General features: G+C 41.5%; 1 protein-coding gene across 1 annotated transcript; it reads right to left on the bottom strand.

Moving 5' to 3' along the window:
- Positions 1-7,227: 7,227 nt before the first annotated feature.
- On the bottom strand, positions 7,228-12,756 carry LOC133921928 (aspartic proteinase 36-like). Its single transcript, XM_062367035.1, has 10 exons — positions 12,170-12,756; positions 10,843-10,972; positions 10,472-10,731; positions 9,483-9,710; positions 8,844-9,006; positions 8,657-8,730; positions 8,472-8,568; positions 8,333-8,399; positions 7,845-7,916; positions 7,228-7,743 (listed from the first exon to the last, which is right to left on the bottom strand). Exons 1-10 carry the CDS (start codon positions 12,418-12,420, stop codon positions 7,574-7,576), a joined length of 1,512 nt encoding a protein of 503 aa, XP_062223019.1. The 5' UTR covers positions 12,421-12,756; the 3' UTR covers positions 7,228-7,573.
- Between the last annotated feature and the right edge of the window lie 3,018 nt (positions 12,757-15,774).

Genomic DNA, 15,774 nt, shown 5'->3' with positions numbered 1-15,774 from the left:
ACATGCATTAGGTTTTCTTAAACTTATTATTTTGGAGCTCACAGCGCCACGAGGTGTGGAAAATGGTATCACAGCTCCGTATAAAGTTACGTCTATAGTTCCAGTAGACATACAAATTTGTAAATTTTTCCATTGACCATGCCACACTGAGATGAAAGATTTGAAGACAAATAAAATATGTGATCAATATTGTACTTTCTTCAACTTAAAAATATAAATACAATTTTATTTGTCATTCTACTCATAGTACCTCATGTCTAGCGTAAGCACATCTAAGCGTGCTACCTATAGACAAACGTAGGACCATCTCCATTAGATTCATTTCATATATTGTTTTCTTTCAGCACTTTAACAGTTCTCTTCACGAAGAGATTTTTAAAATTATTCTCTTCACATTAAAATGCTATCTCTTTTTTCACCGTAAATCCATTTAAAAGAAAATTGTTAAAGATAATAAAAAAAGAGAATAAAAATAAAAAATAGAATCAGAAAAGCGACCGCGACGACGCGCTTATTCAGGTTGCTGTCGGAATAATTCGATCGGGTGCTTGCGTGTGCGCCCACGAATTAGCAACGTCCAAACAAACCCCAGCAACACCACGATCGTGCCATGGTGTAAGTTTTTTTTTTTTTAAAGTTTTATTAAACTCTCATCGCTACATCAAGATAATACGAACATATAAAATTTTATCTTTAACTCTTGTATAACTATGATGTGTACAGTCAGCCACACGTAAGTTTGTTTCGAGAACAAACTAAATAGTAACTCGACTAAGGACAGAGTTGTATCCCATGACCTGATGGAAGTAAGCAAGATAAAACACACACAAATGCTGCGATGGTATTTGGTTATATAACAAGCCAGATTCCAAAACTTCAGTTAATCGAGAGCGCAGTAGGTACAAACCGTGAGTGATATAACTCATGAACAATAGGCCAATAGGGTTAACTAGCATGACCATGATCGAGTAAGAAGAGCACGTCTTTTGCTCAAAAGCAAAGTAGTGAAGAGATTGCAGTGAACCAGGGACCAAATTTCAGTTGAACTAACAGTAGAGTTCATGAGCTGGCTGTGAGCGATGCCATAATAACAGCATGAAGAAAATGGTACTCTCTTATACCGGTTTTGGGGCTCTAGCAAATACCAATAATATATGCAAGCCATATGCCTATAATGACTACAATCTAGATTCAGTAAGTCTACAATGGCAGAAACATTGTGCCTTTGTAAGTTAAACATGAATTAACAGAACATACTTGTTGAATCACCATTTGTGAAAGGGAAAAGGCGACAGAACTATTTATGGACAATATTAAAAGTTTTTTCTGTTAAAAATGCAGTTTGCTGTATTAAGTAAGATTGCTCAATATTGGTACAAAAGTCTTTCTCAGATTCTTCTTCATATCAACAACATAACGGCATGGAACCAATTTAACGAAAGTTCGCCTCAGATATTTTACAACATAAACACACAGAAATTCTCGGAGGCACGCCATCAGCCTCTCCAACCACTTACCGTGTGTTTGGTTCGATGGATATGACCATCCAGGAGATGGCCATCACGTGGATGGGATGGGCACTATGCACGAATATTCGATCTGGATGCTGGACGGAGTGATCCTGAAAAAAAGCTGGATCAAGCGATCCTTCTCGTACATTCACGCTCGTCCTGCGTTCGTATTTTTATTTAACTCTAGATTTTATCTAGAAGTACAAAAATAGTTTAAATAATCTAAATATTTTTATGAGTAAACTAGAGCTCACTAACAATCCATTTTAATTAGTTTGATCCAAAATTCATGAGCTAATATTTAATTAAAATTCTCTAAAGAAGCATACTTTTATAAATTTTAGTAATTTTTAATGCCTCAAATAAATTCCAAAAATCAGTAAAAATTCATTAATATTCTTCTCATTTGATGTATTAACTTATAAAAATATTTTTAATCATAGATTATTTGGTGAAAATGTGAGTTCATTTGTAATGCTTTATTTATATATATTTATAAAAATATTTCTAACCAATTCAGCTCATCTAATCCATTCAAACAAACAGAAAATTGGCTCATCCTATCCACTCTAATACCACAAAACAAACAGAAAACTGGTTCATCCCATCCATCCAACCAAACAGAAAATTAGATCATTCCATCCCTAAAAACAGATATGGTTCCATCCCATCCCACCTCATCCTATAACCAAACGCACCCTTATTAACCTCCCCTCCAGCAGCATCTCCTGCTCCCGACACCTCTGGTAGGGGGAGTGACGCACTCATGAAGATCTGCAATCCTCCGTACTCACATACCTTACTATCATTTTTAAAATTATACGGGGCTAATTACCTCAGATACTGACTAAGAAGAAGATGAGCATCTAAGTTCAAGCCTAAACAGGCGTGCAACTTATTAACTACCTCTATCAAATAAGTAGACATTCGGTGGGCTGCCCTAGAGATCTAACCTTCGTGGGCTGCCCGAACGCCGTCGGAGCTAGCCACCCGAGCGTCAGCTCAGTTCTCCTTATGATCATTCTTTGAGATGTTTTCAGGGAACACGTTTTTCATAAATTACATTATCAGTTTCAGACTTACAGTTAGTCCCAACTTCCAAGCTTAGCGAAAGCATGCAGGAGCAAAGTTGTTTTCAAGAGCTTCTTGAACCAGACTTTGGACTAGTGGGAGGGGGGGTTCATGTTTATGTCACTGCATGTCATGTCAGAAATAAACCAAGCGGAGGCTGCCAGCAGTGCACCATGCATGTCGAAGGTTTAGTGAATCGCGCCCTGCCCTAGTGCCCCTGTAGTTGACGATGAAGAGAGCCCTGGCATCCAATTTGTCGGATGGTGGGGAAGGTTTCCTAGTCGGATGGTATCAATTTAAGTATAAATGCACTGTACATATTTTCTCATTAGTTTAGACTTTTGAGATTGATTGGTTGATATATGCAACTCAATATGGTATCAGAGTCAGAAATCTCGAGTTTGAGTTTTGATAGACGTAATTAAATAAAAAATTATAGCCGACTTGTATTTCTAGGTCTGAGGTCTGAGGGAGTTTCTATGTGAGGAGAGTGTTGAAGTATAAGATAGTATTTGGTTCAACGTATGAGGTTGGATGGGATCGTCTCATCCAGTTTTTTAGCCTCGTTCAAGTGTTTGGTTTGCGGACAAGGCCATTCCACTGAGGAGAATATTCCTCTAAATTTCAGATGAGCCAATCTAGGAAAAAGAGCCGGATGAGCCTGTCCAGGTTCGCTCGCATTCGCAGCAGGTGATGCTCGTGTGTTTCGAGTTTTTTATTTAACTCTCGATTTTATCTAGAGTAAAGAATAGTCTAAAAAATCTAAATATTTTCATAGGTAAACTAGAGGTCATTAGCAACTTATTTTAATTGGTTTAATTAAAAAGACTGACCCAATATTTAATTAAAAATCTCTAAAGAAACATATTTTTTATAAATTCTAGCAAATTTTAATACCTTAAATAAATTTAAAAAACTGAAATTTTTTACTAATATTCTTCTCATATGATGTAAAAATTTATAAAAACATTTTCAAGAAAAATTGAGTTTCTCTGCAATGTCCCATTTATATGCATTTTTATCATTTCATGTGACATTATTTTTTTTAATTCAATTTGAATTCAAATAAATTCAAACATACATAAAATCATCCAAGCGCTAATGAAAAATACCTAAAACCAACTCAATTTATCCAATTCATCCAACCAAACAGAAAACTAACTTATCCTATCTATTCTAATCCCACTAACCAAACCAAAATTTGGTTCATCCCATCCATACAATCCAACAGAAAATCGGATCATCTCATCCTTAAAAAAAAAATATCTCTATCTCATCCAACATTGTTTTCCAACCAAACACACACAAAGTGAATTACCTAACTTTCTCCACCAACTTAGATTTTTGGGTCAACTGGTTGTTACATTTAACTCAATTGTACCAACACATGCGCATGCAGAACTCGAGAGCTCACTGGAAGGGCGGCGGTGAGACCGACGAAGTACGATGAGGGAACGCTCGGTTCTTGGAAATGAGGCAGGATGTGGTCTCCCAAGCTTAATCGTGACCACGAGATAAGGGGCATGCTTGGTTCAATTTTTAATCTCATAAGTCAGAAGCTGAACCAAAAAGTCCAGCTATAAGTTAGTTTTTGAAAAGCTAAAAAACTAGATTTTGAGTAAATAAACTAAAAGCTAAACCGGTTGAGATGAACTTTTTGATTTTTGATGTGTAAAAAACTAAAAATTTATTATAAAATTAATAAAAAAATCATCAGTTAAAAGCCAAACAAATCAAAAACCTCCGCCCAACCAAGCATGCCCTAAATCGGACGGTTCCCAGCTACTCCGTGTCGGGAAATGAAACACCGACCACCCCTGGCCGCGATGTCCGGCGGCCAACGCCACCCGCCGGAGAGCCGCGAGGCGGCGATGGAAGCTAGCAATAGGAGTGCGCCCTTCCCTCTACGCACCGGCACCAGACATCTCAGCTAGCTTCTGCACCGCGCCGCGCGCTCCCGGTACGCCAGGCGCGCCCGCGCGTAGCCCAGCAGCCATGCCGTGTCTCCTGTGCACTGACTCTGAGCAGCGTACCGGAGCGCTGTGAGGCTGCAGGGGAAGCACGCGGGGACGAGGGGAGTTGGCTGGCGGGTGTTTCATGGGAGGAGGGAGGGTCGGCGCGCGCCTGGTGGTTCCCGCGGCATAAGAAAGAGGTAGGATGCCGACGCAGAGCACGCATGGTGATGCACATGCTCAGATGCCCAGCTATATTGACAGGAAAATAATCCAACGAGACATGGTGTCATGTATTTAGGGTTGTAATTAATTCATAGTGTGACATGCGGCATAAGCGTAAAACGTATAGATGAGTTAGAAAATTTTAGATGGAAAATAAAGAGAAAACAAAATATCATATGTCACACCATAAATTAGGTCTCGTAGGATTATTTTCCATATTAACATGTTCTTTTGCCTTGTTTTGATTTCCATTTTTTGTTTTGATCATGCTGCATCTGCGCCTGCGCGTTGGGGCGAGTTCATATTTCTCGCAGGGACTCGATATGCTAGGTGATTGAAGCAGCGGTTGTTGAAGCACGTTTGGGACATGGAATTGAATCGTTTCTCGCCAAATTCCTTTCATGTGTTCCAAACATGCGCTACGACAAAACTGTATAGATTACACAAAAGGTTGCCTAATCTATGAAATGAAGCTGACTGACAGTGATCGTATAAGTTTGTCTTCTCTTTTTTTTGACACCAAATGGTCGTATGAACTGAGAGGAGCTAAAATACATCGACGCATTTTTTTTCTTTCATTTCTGTATTGTTCTTAGTATCAATACATGGAAGGCATGAAATTAGTGTGCCTTGGAATCTTTAATACACAGCAAACAATCGTTGCTTGCAAAAGGGATTGATTCTGTATACTATATATACTGAACTACTGATTCGAGAGAAAAGACAATAAGTCCCAGAATAAAAGCTCATTGTAATCTCTGCCAGTCTACCACCTCGCATTCTGTACGTTCATTGTCGTCTGGAACCCTTCGTTGGCATGTTTTCCCTAGATTATATAAAATTCGCATGTCTCGTGTTAACCCAAAATTTCATAAAACTAGCACTCATCAGCGACATCATTGCTTGAACTACCCTGCTCGATCTTTCATTCTCACCTGAAGCTGCCCAGTACGGGTTCAAGTCTGTAGCAACCAGACAAACTTCAGACTTCAGAACAAGAAGAATTCAGACTTCAGAACAAGAGAGGACCCAAATCAAATGTGCCCGTCAATGAACATTGTGAATCAGACATATGTCCCAGGATATAACTTGAAATCGTCTCACAACTCACAGCTTCAGTTTTTCGCATGATTATGGAGCCTATAAGCAGCATATGAAACTATGTTACTATACATTCTGTACTGAAGAATGAGCAGCATATGCTTTTCTTTGACTTCTGAAGATTTTTTAATACCAATTAACAGACTTGCCCCATGTGGTGGTTCTGTAATTTTAGTGGTAGCTCCGGCAGGAAGAAGGATCCATAGCCGCCGGGCCGGAGATCACGGTCGATCTCGATCATGTGCATACCATAATACCATCTGATCATTTCGGAGGGCGGTAGAAATAAGAAGGGTACATGCATACACCGCGCGAAAAGGAGAAGACGAGGAGCCTTTCCGACTGGATCGAACCACACGAGCGCGTGCATGACTCGGGAGCTCGCCGGAGGCGGCGCCGAGGCCGGCAGAGCCGTGCGGCGGGACGGCGAGATTGAGCGCTCGGTTCTTGGAAACGCGGCATCCAGTATGGGGTCCCCCGTGCTTAATTGAGACCGCGGGACACGGATCGGACGGTTGTCAGGTACCCAGTGGGTGGACGGTAGATGAAATAACGGCCACCCCGGTCGTGCCGTACGGCGGCGAACGCCACCCGCCGGAGCGCCGGGACGCAGCGAGGGAAGCGGAGAAGAGGAGGGTTCCCTTCCCTCGACGCGTCGGCGCCGGCACCAAACATCTCAGATTCTGCACCGCGCCGCGCGGCAACCACCGCGTGTGCTCTGGCTCCGAGCAGCAACGCGGCGCGCCGCAACGGACCATGTCCGCGTCGAACACGCCGGTGAAGTCGACGGTGATGGGCGTTCGAAGAGCCGGCGGACGGTGGCTGTATCAAGTGTTTTCTGAAGAACCACTAAAAAATTTGTTTCTGAAGAAGGGAAGAAGAAAGATTTACATTTCTAAGATACAGCGCATCGGAGGTAGCACATCTAAGGGCATTAACAATGGTAAGCGCTTATGGTTAGGTGCTTAAAAAAGAGAGTATTAAATACCTATATAAAAATTATAATTTTTAATGTTGACAAAGACTACAGATACTTAAACATAGTTAACTATCTTGTTAGTACTAATATAAACAGTAGTGTTTAAGTAATCATATTACTCTCCGTATAAACATCTGTGCTAATACAGTTGAGAAAAAAAAAACCCAAAAATATCTCCTCTAAGTATTCCTTTGATTTTGGAGGGAGGTAAACATCATTTCAACCTACTCATCTCCTCTGTGTATAGGATCAATGCAATATTTCCTGACACATGCAAACAATGACCCCAACTTTCTTGTGTTTTCGGATTCTCGTCCTATACTCTTATATAGTTTTCCTGTGGTTTTGTCTTTTTCTACAGATTTTCTCATTTTCTTGTTTCCTCGAGTTTACAATAGCAACAGTATCTGAATTCTGTCAAATAAATTAGCTTAGTCCAATCAGCTTTTACAACCCCAGTAACCACCAGAATTTTCCATTTCCGGCGGTAATGAAACCGTGGGTATAACCGCACTGCCAAAGAGAGACAACACAGAAGAAAGGGCCTGGCATTTGAGAAAGGAGGCCGTGCTCCATGAACACTGAACCTTTTTCCTGTATGTACAGTAAGAATGCTCATGTCATGGCAACTCGTCGCCCGTGGGACTAGTGCAGGGACGTCTCAACTCTGAATACACCAACAATAAAGAATCAATTCACAGCATCAGTTAACCCCCCACCCCACCCCCCGGCTGCTACCTACGCGAGGCGCCAAGAATGAGCATATGCACAAGCATGGTAGCAACTCCGGTAGGTATCAAGCCCCAGTGCGACGCACGCTGCAGCGAGCCGTTCACGTCGAACTGCCCAGTGTTCACGTACCGGTTCTTCCCCAACGAAGTGGTGACGTTCACCGACATCGAACCTGGCAAGAGCTTTAAGTTAGTTGCAAAGAAGATGAAGAGGACGGCGATAAAGAACTCGAGGAACTGGTGGTTAAAATGGTCTGAAGGAACTTGTGCTTACAATCGTAATCAGCCCAGCCCATGCGCATGTTCCCCAAGTCATACACGAATATCTTATCCTTTAAAACAAGATCTGGGACAAGAGGGACCAGGCAGTTAGCACCAAAAGGAAAACCATCAGGCTTCGGAGAGGTATACATGCTTGGACATTTATGCACATCAGCATCTGATTATTAATGTAAAGCTGGAACTTAAATAGGAATTGCTGATCAGTCAATGCTTGCATGAAAAATAGGAGTTGCACCAAAAAACAGGGGGGGGGGGGGGACTACGGAGTCAGAAGTGAGGAAGGTTCTCCCAGGCCTAAGTACCCTTGTGAGAATGTCACGGAAGAGCTTAATTTACGTTTTATCTTACGTGCAATTGTTGAGTATGTCATGGAACAGCTTAATTTATTTCATACAACCATGATGTAACAGCAGCCTAAGAACTTATAGCTAGATGTGCAATCTAAATTGGCTAATTCTGTCCAGAGTTAGACTGACTAACCTCCGAGTATAGTTATTTCTTGGCCCTGGTTCCTTTGCCAGCCAATGCACCACAATACATTGTTGTCCTGAAACCATGACATGATATTATTACTATTGAAACGTCCCAGAAACAGTTAACCAGATATGCAACTACTTACAATAGAAGCTTGCTGCAAAAGATAGTTCTCCGGCTTCACCACCATAGCAACACCACCCATAAAATAAAGGGTCACAGTTGGAAACGACGAGTCAACACTGGCCAAATGGTTAAGAATATTTGTAAGGAATTCGGCACAATAAGGGACAAGAGCTGCTAATTTCGTTCCCAGAAGAAGAATTCAACCTGCTGGAAGTAATAAAACATTGGTTCCCTTTGCTGACAAGAGAGCGTACAGAAGGAGAGACTGCTGCAGCTATCTGCAGGTACGAATAATGACAACTAATAATCCCATCATAAAATTAGTTGGTTATGCAAAATCGTCAAATCTTGGTCATTCTATCAAAAAGATTTTGCGCCCTATGAAACTTACCGCACTGACAAATGGATCGTATGCTCCATCTGCAAGGTATGCCAATGTTGTTCCTGAATCCACGATTGTTCCTTGTGCATTTGATGTTGTAAACAAGGAGGAGTCAATGGGCAGCTTTTGACCATTGACAGCGATGCTCTCCAAATTCAAGTTGTAATGAGGCCTATCCATTAAAAAATATTTGCATAAGCAATGGTTTGTATTAAAAATACAGAAGATTCTAGAACTTCTTATCACAAGAAACAGTTGTTCATGAATCAACCGTAACATAAAGTTAGCAATATTGTGTTACTGACACAATTTATCAATGCATTTCATACATACACTACTATCCACTCACAACACAAGCCTCATGAACTTCTCAGGAAAGGCTACTTTCTAGCCCTTTTTACCAAGAAACAGGCATCTAGTAAGGTGAAAGCACGTCTCTTCAAATTCAGATGGCAATTCAGAATATTAAATAAATAAATAAAACCAAGTTTGGTACAACATTTGTTGCCATCATTGTTTAGTCTGCCTTCTAAAGGAACTACCCATGCACACCACAAAGGTCATAGAAGAATGGCTACTGAAACATAAGATAGCAACGCAGATTTCTGAAGCTTCACACCCAAAGTAATTCCAAGGAAATAAACTTACTGTGATGGAACAAGTGGAGTATAAACTAATCCTGGTTCCACAATTTCACCAAGCACAAGAATGCCGCCACCATTGTCTGAACCTTTCAGGCAATGAGAGAAAACCTTCGGGGACACCCCAAGAGAGTTCAGTTGTGAAACAACAGACAATTGATGCTGTCCAAACCCAAAAATCCCATCAACTGCCCTATCTGCCTTCGTGAGGTCTCCTGACTGTGAGTTGCTACATCTGCTTGGAAGGAATTGAAACATTCATGAGCTGATAAATAATTTCTAGTGACAATGTTTGACAGCAAAATTCACTGTTAGGAGTAATAATGAGTAAACAAAATTGCAATCAAGAAGTATAGCTAGACTTGAACTGGTGTACAGCTTAATTAAACTAAGAAGACAAGAACAATGATGTGGACTCCTATCACTAAAAGATTTTGGAGACGACTCCAAGGCTAAACTTTTGGAGACATGACATCAAGGCCACTAAGACATTGCAGTATGCATGCAAGAGAATAGCCATATAATCAGTTGACAGCAGAGGATGCAATGACAGTTCTAGTAACATGCCGGCATCTTTTTGCTCCAGGATGGAAGAAAAAATTTCAGCAGTTGTTCAGGTTGACCATAAAGGAACTTGATACTTTTCTAGTGACATCAGTTGTCCTGGGTGACAACAAGAAAAGGAAGTGTGCTTGCAAAAATGCCAAGCAACCTGCTGGCTTCAGGACAACAGTTTGTTGCCATTAGATCCATCATTTGTACCAACCCAATCAACAAAAGATCTAAACTTATCTGCATCTGTGACACAAATTATCAACATGTAATGGTTCACATTATCAAGGAACAACACCATGTCAACGATCACCACTCCTAAATTTGACCTCTCTAGCAAGGTTTCTAGTGGTATATTGGGTAAAATATCATCAGCTACTAATGGTAGGTTTCAGTTATTTGATGGGTAATTTAAAATGATATAGGACTCCAAGGAAACTGTACCCAAAAACAATGGAGGCGGAAGAATTGGCAATCTGTTCATTTCCCATGACAGTGTTGAAATACATTGTGTCTGACACATAGTACCCTGATGTGCCACTCCCATCACCATAGGTGAAAGTGTACCCACAGGGGCTGCTTGGGGAGTCTGAGGTTTGGCAGACCGCTTCCCCTGTCTGGAGGGCAGCTGAACATCTATTATCCGAGCACGCTATCCTGGATGATGTTGATGAAGTGTCAGGATTGAAGGACTCCAACTGGATCTGAGGAATCAACATAGTAATTATTTGGTCAGAAGGAGCTCCATAGCTAATACCAACATTTCCTGAAAGTATATGCATTTGTTGAAATCAAAGATAAGAACTTGGCCTCACATTGAGTCCACTTGATGTCGGGCAACCAGTGCAAGAGCTGCAAGTTACCCACAAGATGTCACTGCCAGTGTCAATCTGGACAAAGAATTCCTTGGCTGGGTTTCCCAATTTCACACGGGTAAAATAGAGCCTGCAAATTCAATTGAATTTCAAATTTTATGACGCAATAGTCGAAAAAACAGTACATTATATTTATAGATTGAAAAGAAAAATATATCCTTCTTATAGCTTATACCAACAAGCCGAGTTGCAGAATGAATATTGGCATGAATTGGTGAAATGACAATGCCAAATAGTAGGTCGATAAATTACAACACAGTGGTATGTTTTGCGTAACAAACTGAAATGTGCAGCCTAACCAATTCGAGGATAGGCAGAAATAGCATCCTTATGTGACAAATCGCTACATTCAATGACGAATACAGGACGTTCTACTACCCTGTTTCTACAGCTTGCTGGATTACTCCTCCACAAAACTATTTTCTTCCTTTCAATTGAACGATTAAGAAATAGGCTAGAAACATAGCAGAGGGGGGGGGGGGGGGGATCCCCGACTGAAGCCTAAGGAAGAAATATTTTCTTTTCTTTGGAGTTGACCTTAAGCAAAAGCAACTAAGGAAATGAAATAAACCAAGGATTGCAACGAATGGAATCTCCCATCTGGAACCAACTCTACCAACCTATGATCCAAGAAGAAGCAAAGCGCAACAAATTTGATACTCGCGTCAGAATTGGGCTCCTAAATAAGCATCGAGAATGACAGGAGTGGAGCAATCAAATGCACAAAGAAAGAAAAAATTTACACTTTAGCAGCATAATAAGGACGAATGGAACAAATCTGCAAACTGAATTCAACCGAGACCGCAAAGAGTCGCCAAAAATAAAGCAAAGAGAAACTTCGTGCAATGCAAACAATATCCACCCAACGAAAATTCACCAAGTAACGGCATATAAACACTTAAATCATCGCTCGTTCAACTGAGAAAAGAGATGAACTTAACTACTTAAGCAGCACAGCCGACAAACTGCCAACCATTTTCCAACAAACACACGCATGAAAACAAACAGCTCAATCATTTCAGTCAAGGCAGCAGTTTCAGCTCACCGCCCGAACCAAGAAACCCAGAAAATTACGAACACCGCCTGAACCAAGAAACCCAGAAAATTACGAACACCGCCCGAACCAAGAAACCCAGAAAATTACGAACACCGCCCGAACCAAGAAACCCAGAAAATTACGAACTTCCCACGCTTCCACCAATCGCACACAGCCGACCTAACCCAACCAAATCCTCCAGATAACACAAAAGTGAAGCAGCTCACCCACCCGACCATGTAAGGGTTGGCGGAGCCCTCCACGGGGAAGTCCACCACGCCGGCGGCGGCGGGAGCCCCGCCGAGCAGCCCCCTCCTCGCGTGCCGCGCCCTGTCCCGCTCCTTGAGGTGCTCCACGGGCACCCCCTTGTGGGGCACCGCGCGCTCCAGCATCAGCGCCGCCGCAGCCTCCCCCACACCGGCCAGCAGCGCCACCAGCGCGACTGCCACCGCGGCGGCCAGCGCTACCTCCGGCGGCCTCATCGAGGCAGCCGCAGCGGGGCGGTCTCGACACCCGACGCGGCGAGGCGAGACGAAGGGAGCGAGCGCTTCTTGGCGCGGCGGCTGCGCGTGCGCGTAGCAATTCACGGCCCTTTTTTTTGCACTTACACGGAAGGGCTCGGAACAGCCGCAAATTCGCCGCGCAGCGTATATACCCACCCTCCTCGAGGCCTCGGTTTCTAAATAGTCTAGGAGTTCAGGGGGGCAAGTGTGAAAGGGTGGGAAAGGATTACGCGCCTCTCCCTCTCTATGCTGTTCCGTTCCGCCGCTTTATAGCGTGGACTCCTTTTCCTCCTCTACTCTTTGGCATCGCCTCTCTGGTTTCCTTTCTTTGCTTCTTTCCTGCCATTGACCAAAGTGATGATGGGTTTGGTTTTCATAGTCTGATTTATTCAATTCAAAGAGGGGCTGCTAAATGATAGCAACGGATACAAATTCGCTTTTCAATTGTACTTTTTATTTGGTTATGATCGAACGTTGTACATACTTTTTTTGGTCAAACAATGATAGCAATGGATACAAATATGACATTCTGGACAAGATTCAATCAAACTTATAAAAACTTTGAGTAACAATAGATTTTAAAATATTCATTTTAAAAACATTAAAATCATATATATATATATATATATCTTGAAAAATACTTTCATGATACTATAATTTTTTGAATTTTACAAATATATCATAATAAAAAATAATAGTCAAAACTATACGTGAGTGATCGTGTCTTGTCTAAAACTTTATGTATTTGTGACCAGAGGGATTATATATTCAATTGAAGTCCAATATCTTTGCTAAAAAAATTACTTGAACTATTCTCTTGCCTCTCTTTGCTAAAAATTGTAAATGAAGTTCAATGATCAGCGTCTAGAAAGAAGCCTTGATGTCAAAACGATGACTTGAGCATCTTCGCTTCTTATCCCTTGATGGGGCAGGTAGAACCGTAGAAATCTTCTTCCAGGTAGGTGGCGTGACATTGTTTTTGGGTGCTGGGACGTTTCTGCCGAACACTGGACGCAAAGTGGTTGGTTTCAGATTGAAATGAATGGGAAATTATTCTTGTCATGCGTTCGCTGTTTGCAAGGCGTGTCATTTTCAGCCTCTGTGAAGCGATCAATTTTGCACACGCATTCTTCCGGTCTTGCCCAAATATATTTGGAGCACACGTATTCTTCCGGTCTTGCCCAAACATATTTGAAACAATTTACTATGTATCATTATAAAAATTATAAAAGTTAAAAAATAATATCGGTGTGATGATGACATATGGGCTTTATGCTCGTATGTCATTCTCACAGACAATAATATTTTCTAATATATATATACTTTTATGATGACATCCACTAATTTTACTAATATATTTTTTACACTGAAAATATAACTTGGAATCCACATTGATAAGGAGATATCATGGTCCCCTTTGGAGCCTAGAAATTTCACACCAATGTGGCAAGAACTTGGCCGAAAACAGTATAATTTCTGCTGGATTTCCATGAAATTTCCGAGATTCTAACTCAGCGGTTGAGGCTTGAATTAGGCGCATACAGATTAGCAAATTCTGGTATTCCCATGATGTGTTTGCCGTTTGGCACAAGCTCATAAGATTAGCAACACCAAGGCAGGTGATCCTGCTGGTATCATCAAGCGTCAAAAACATGTCTGGAAAGATGCCAAATGGTTCCTCCAAAGCTTCCAGTTTATTGTGTCTCGTGCCGTCCTAGCCGGAGCAAAGAACAGAACCAAGGTACAAGTTAAAAGAATGGTCAGATGAGTAGGTCAAGCAACCGACTGTGCTACACGGTTTCTATCAATCTGTTTCGTTGTTTCCAACGCAAGTTCCCTGCATTATATTGGCGAGATGTGCCATCCTCTTATCTGAACAATGATATAACAAAAAAAACTGCCTTTGGTTCATTTGTTTAGTGTTGAGTTGGTTAGGATAAAAACTTGACAAAAAGATCCAATCTTTTCATTGCCAAAGATACAATCTTTAGCATATATAATGTTGTTTATTGTGCAGTACAGCGTGCCACATTCCCTTCACAAAGATTCTCTTTACAATATGTAGTTCTTTGATGATGATCAGGTACTGGTTCAAAAAGAAGAAGAAGAAAACTTAATTATAAATTCTGTTGTTCTTGTGCAACTGAATCATGTAGCATAGAAGAAGCCGATACTTCTTCTACCAAATTGTTTTGAATTATGACAGATTCAGAGTTTTTATGTCTATCAGATTCTAGTCATGGTGAGTTGAGACCAGTTCAATCAGCAGGAATATATGGTTGTTGTACCGAACGCCAGAGCATCATTGTTTGCGAGAAGCATGAGACACGAGAGAGCCTAAGGCTAAGCAAGTCAACTCAAAACTAGGAAGACAGATCATTGCTCAACAATCGTTATCTCTAGTCAAATGAAGACTAGCTTTGGCCAGCAATGTTGCTTGCTTGCTCTACAATTGTTGATCTCCACTACTACAATATTTTTCTACAAATAAACTCTTGCGGTATAAGTTTGAATATTCTTTTTTTTAGGGAAAAGTCTGAATATTCTTACTCTACTCGAATAAACATTAATCATAACATACTCGTCTGTTCACCTCAAAAATCTAAGCTGTCAACGCAAAATCGACAGTACGTCCTCCTCAACGTTATCTGCCTAATATAATCTCTCAAACTAAGCAATTAGCTTTGGCATTAAGCAACCTCAAGGGGGGGGGGGGGGGGGCACCGGTTTGGGAAGGGAAAGGCCCCGGAAAAGGAGCACATGAGATCTAGACATGCCACCACTGGCTGGCTTTGAGGCCAAACAAACCAGAGCCCATCCATACCAAAGTGTCTGCGACGAATCACCCAACAAAAGTTGTCTCCCTCCTGAACATAAAAATTGCAATCACAGGTAGTAGTACTGCCTCTGTACGGCGATCTTCGAAAGATGTGCTACGGATTCGGAGACCGGCAGGCAAGGATCATCTGCACTGCACGTGTTCAGTGGTGGTGCTGGATCCTGTAGTTTTAGAGAAGAAGACAAGAGAAGGACGTGTAAGCGTAGTCATTTGAGGGTTACTTGCCTCAGCCATTTTGTGTTATATGTAGACACTGAATTACTTACTGATCAAGTGATCATATTATACGTGCAGGCATTTTGTGTTTCCCATTGGAGAAGGTTCTTGTGTCGTGGTTGTGCGTGACATCGAAATAATGGGAGAGATGATCATGGGCCGTACCTAGCTTGTTGCTCTCCGCTTTGATACGACATGGATTCTTGTGTCACTAACAGAGGCATAATCTGCATGGAGGATTATATAAATCGATCATGCCACCAATGATAACTCGACAT

This window comes from Phragmites australis, chromosome 1 (assembly GCF_958298935.1).
Source record: "Phragmites australis chromosome 1, lpPhrAust1.1, whole genome shotgun sequence".
In the NCBI taxonomy this organism is placed as follows: Eukaryota; Viridiplantae; Streptophyta; class Magnoliopsida; order Poales; family Poaceae; genus Phragmites; species Phragmites australis.
This window is presented reverse-complemented; position numbering and strand designations above follow the sequence as displayed.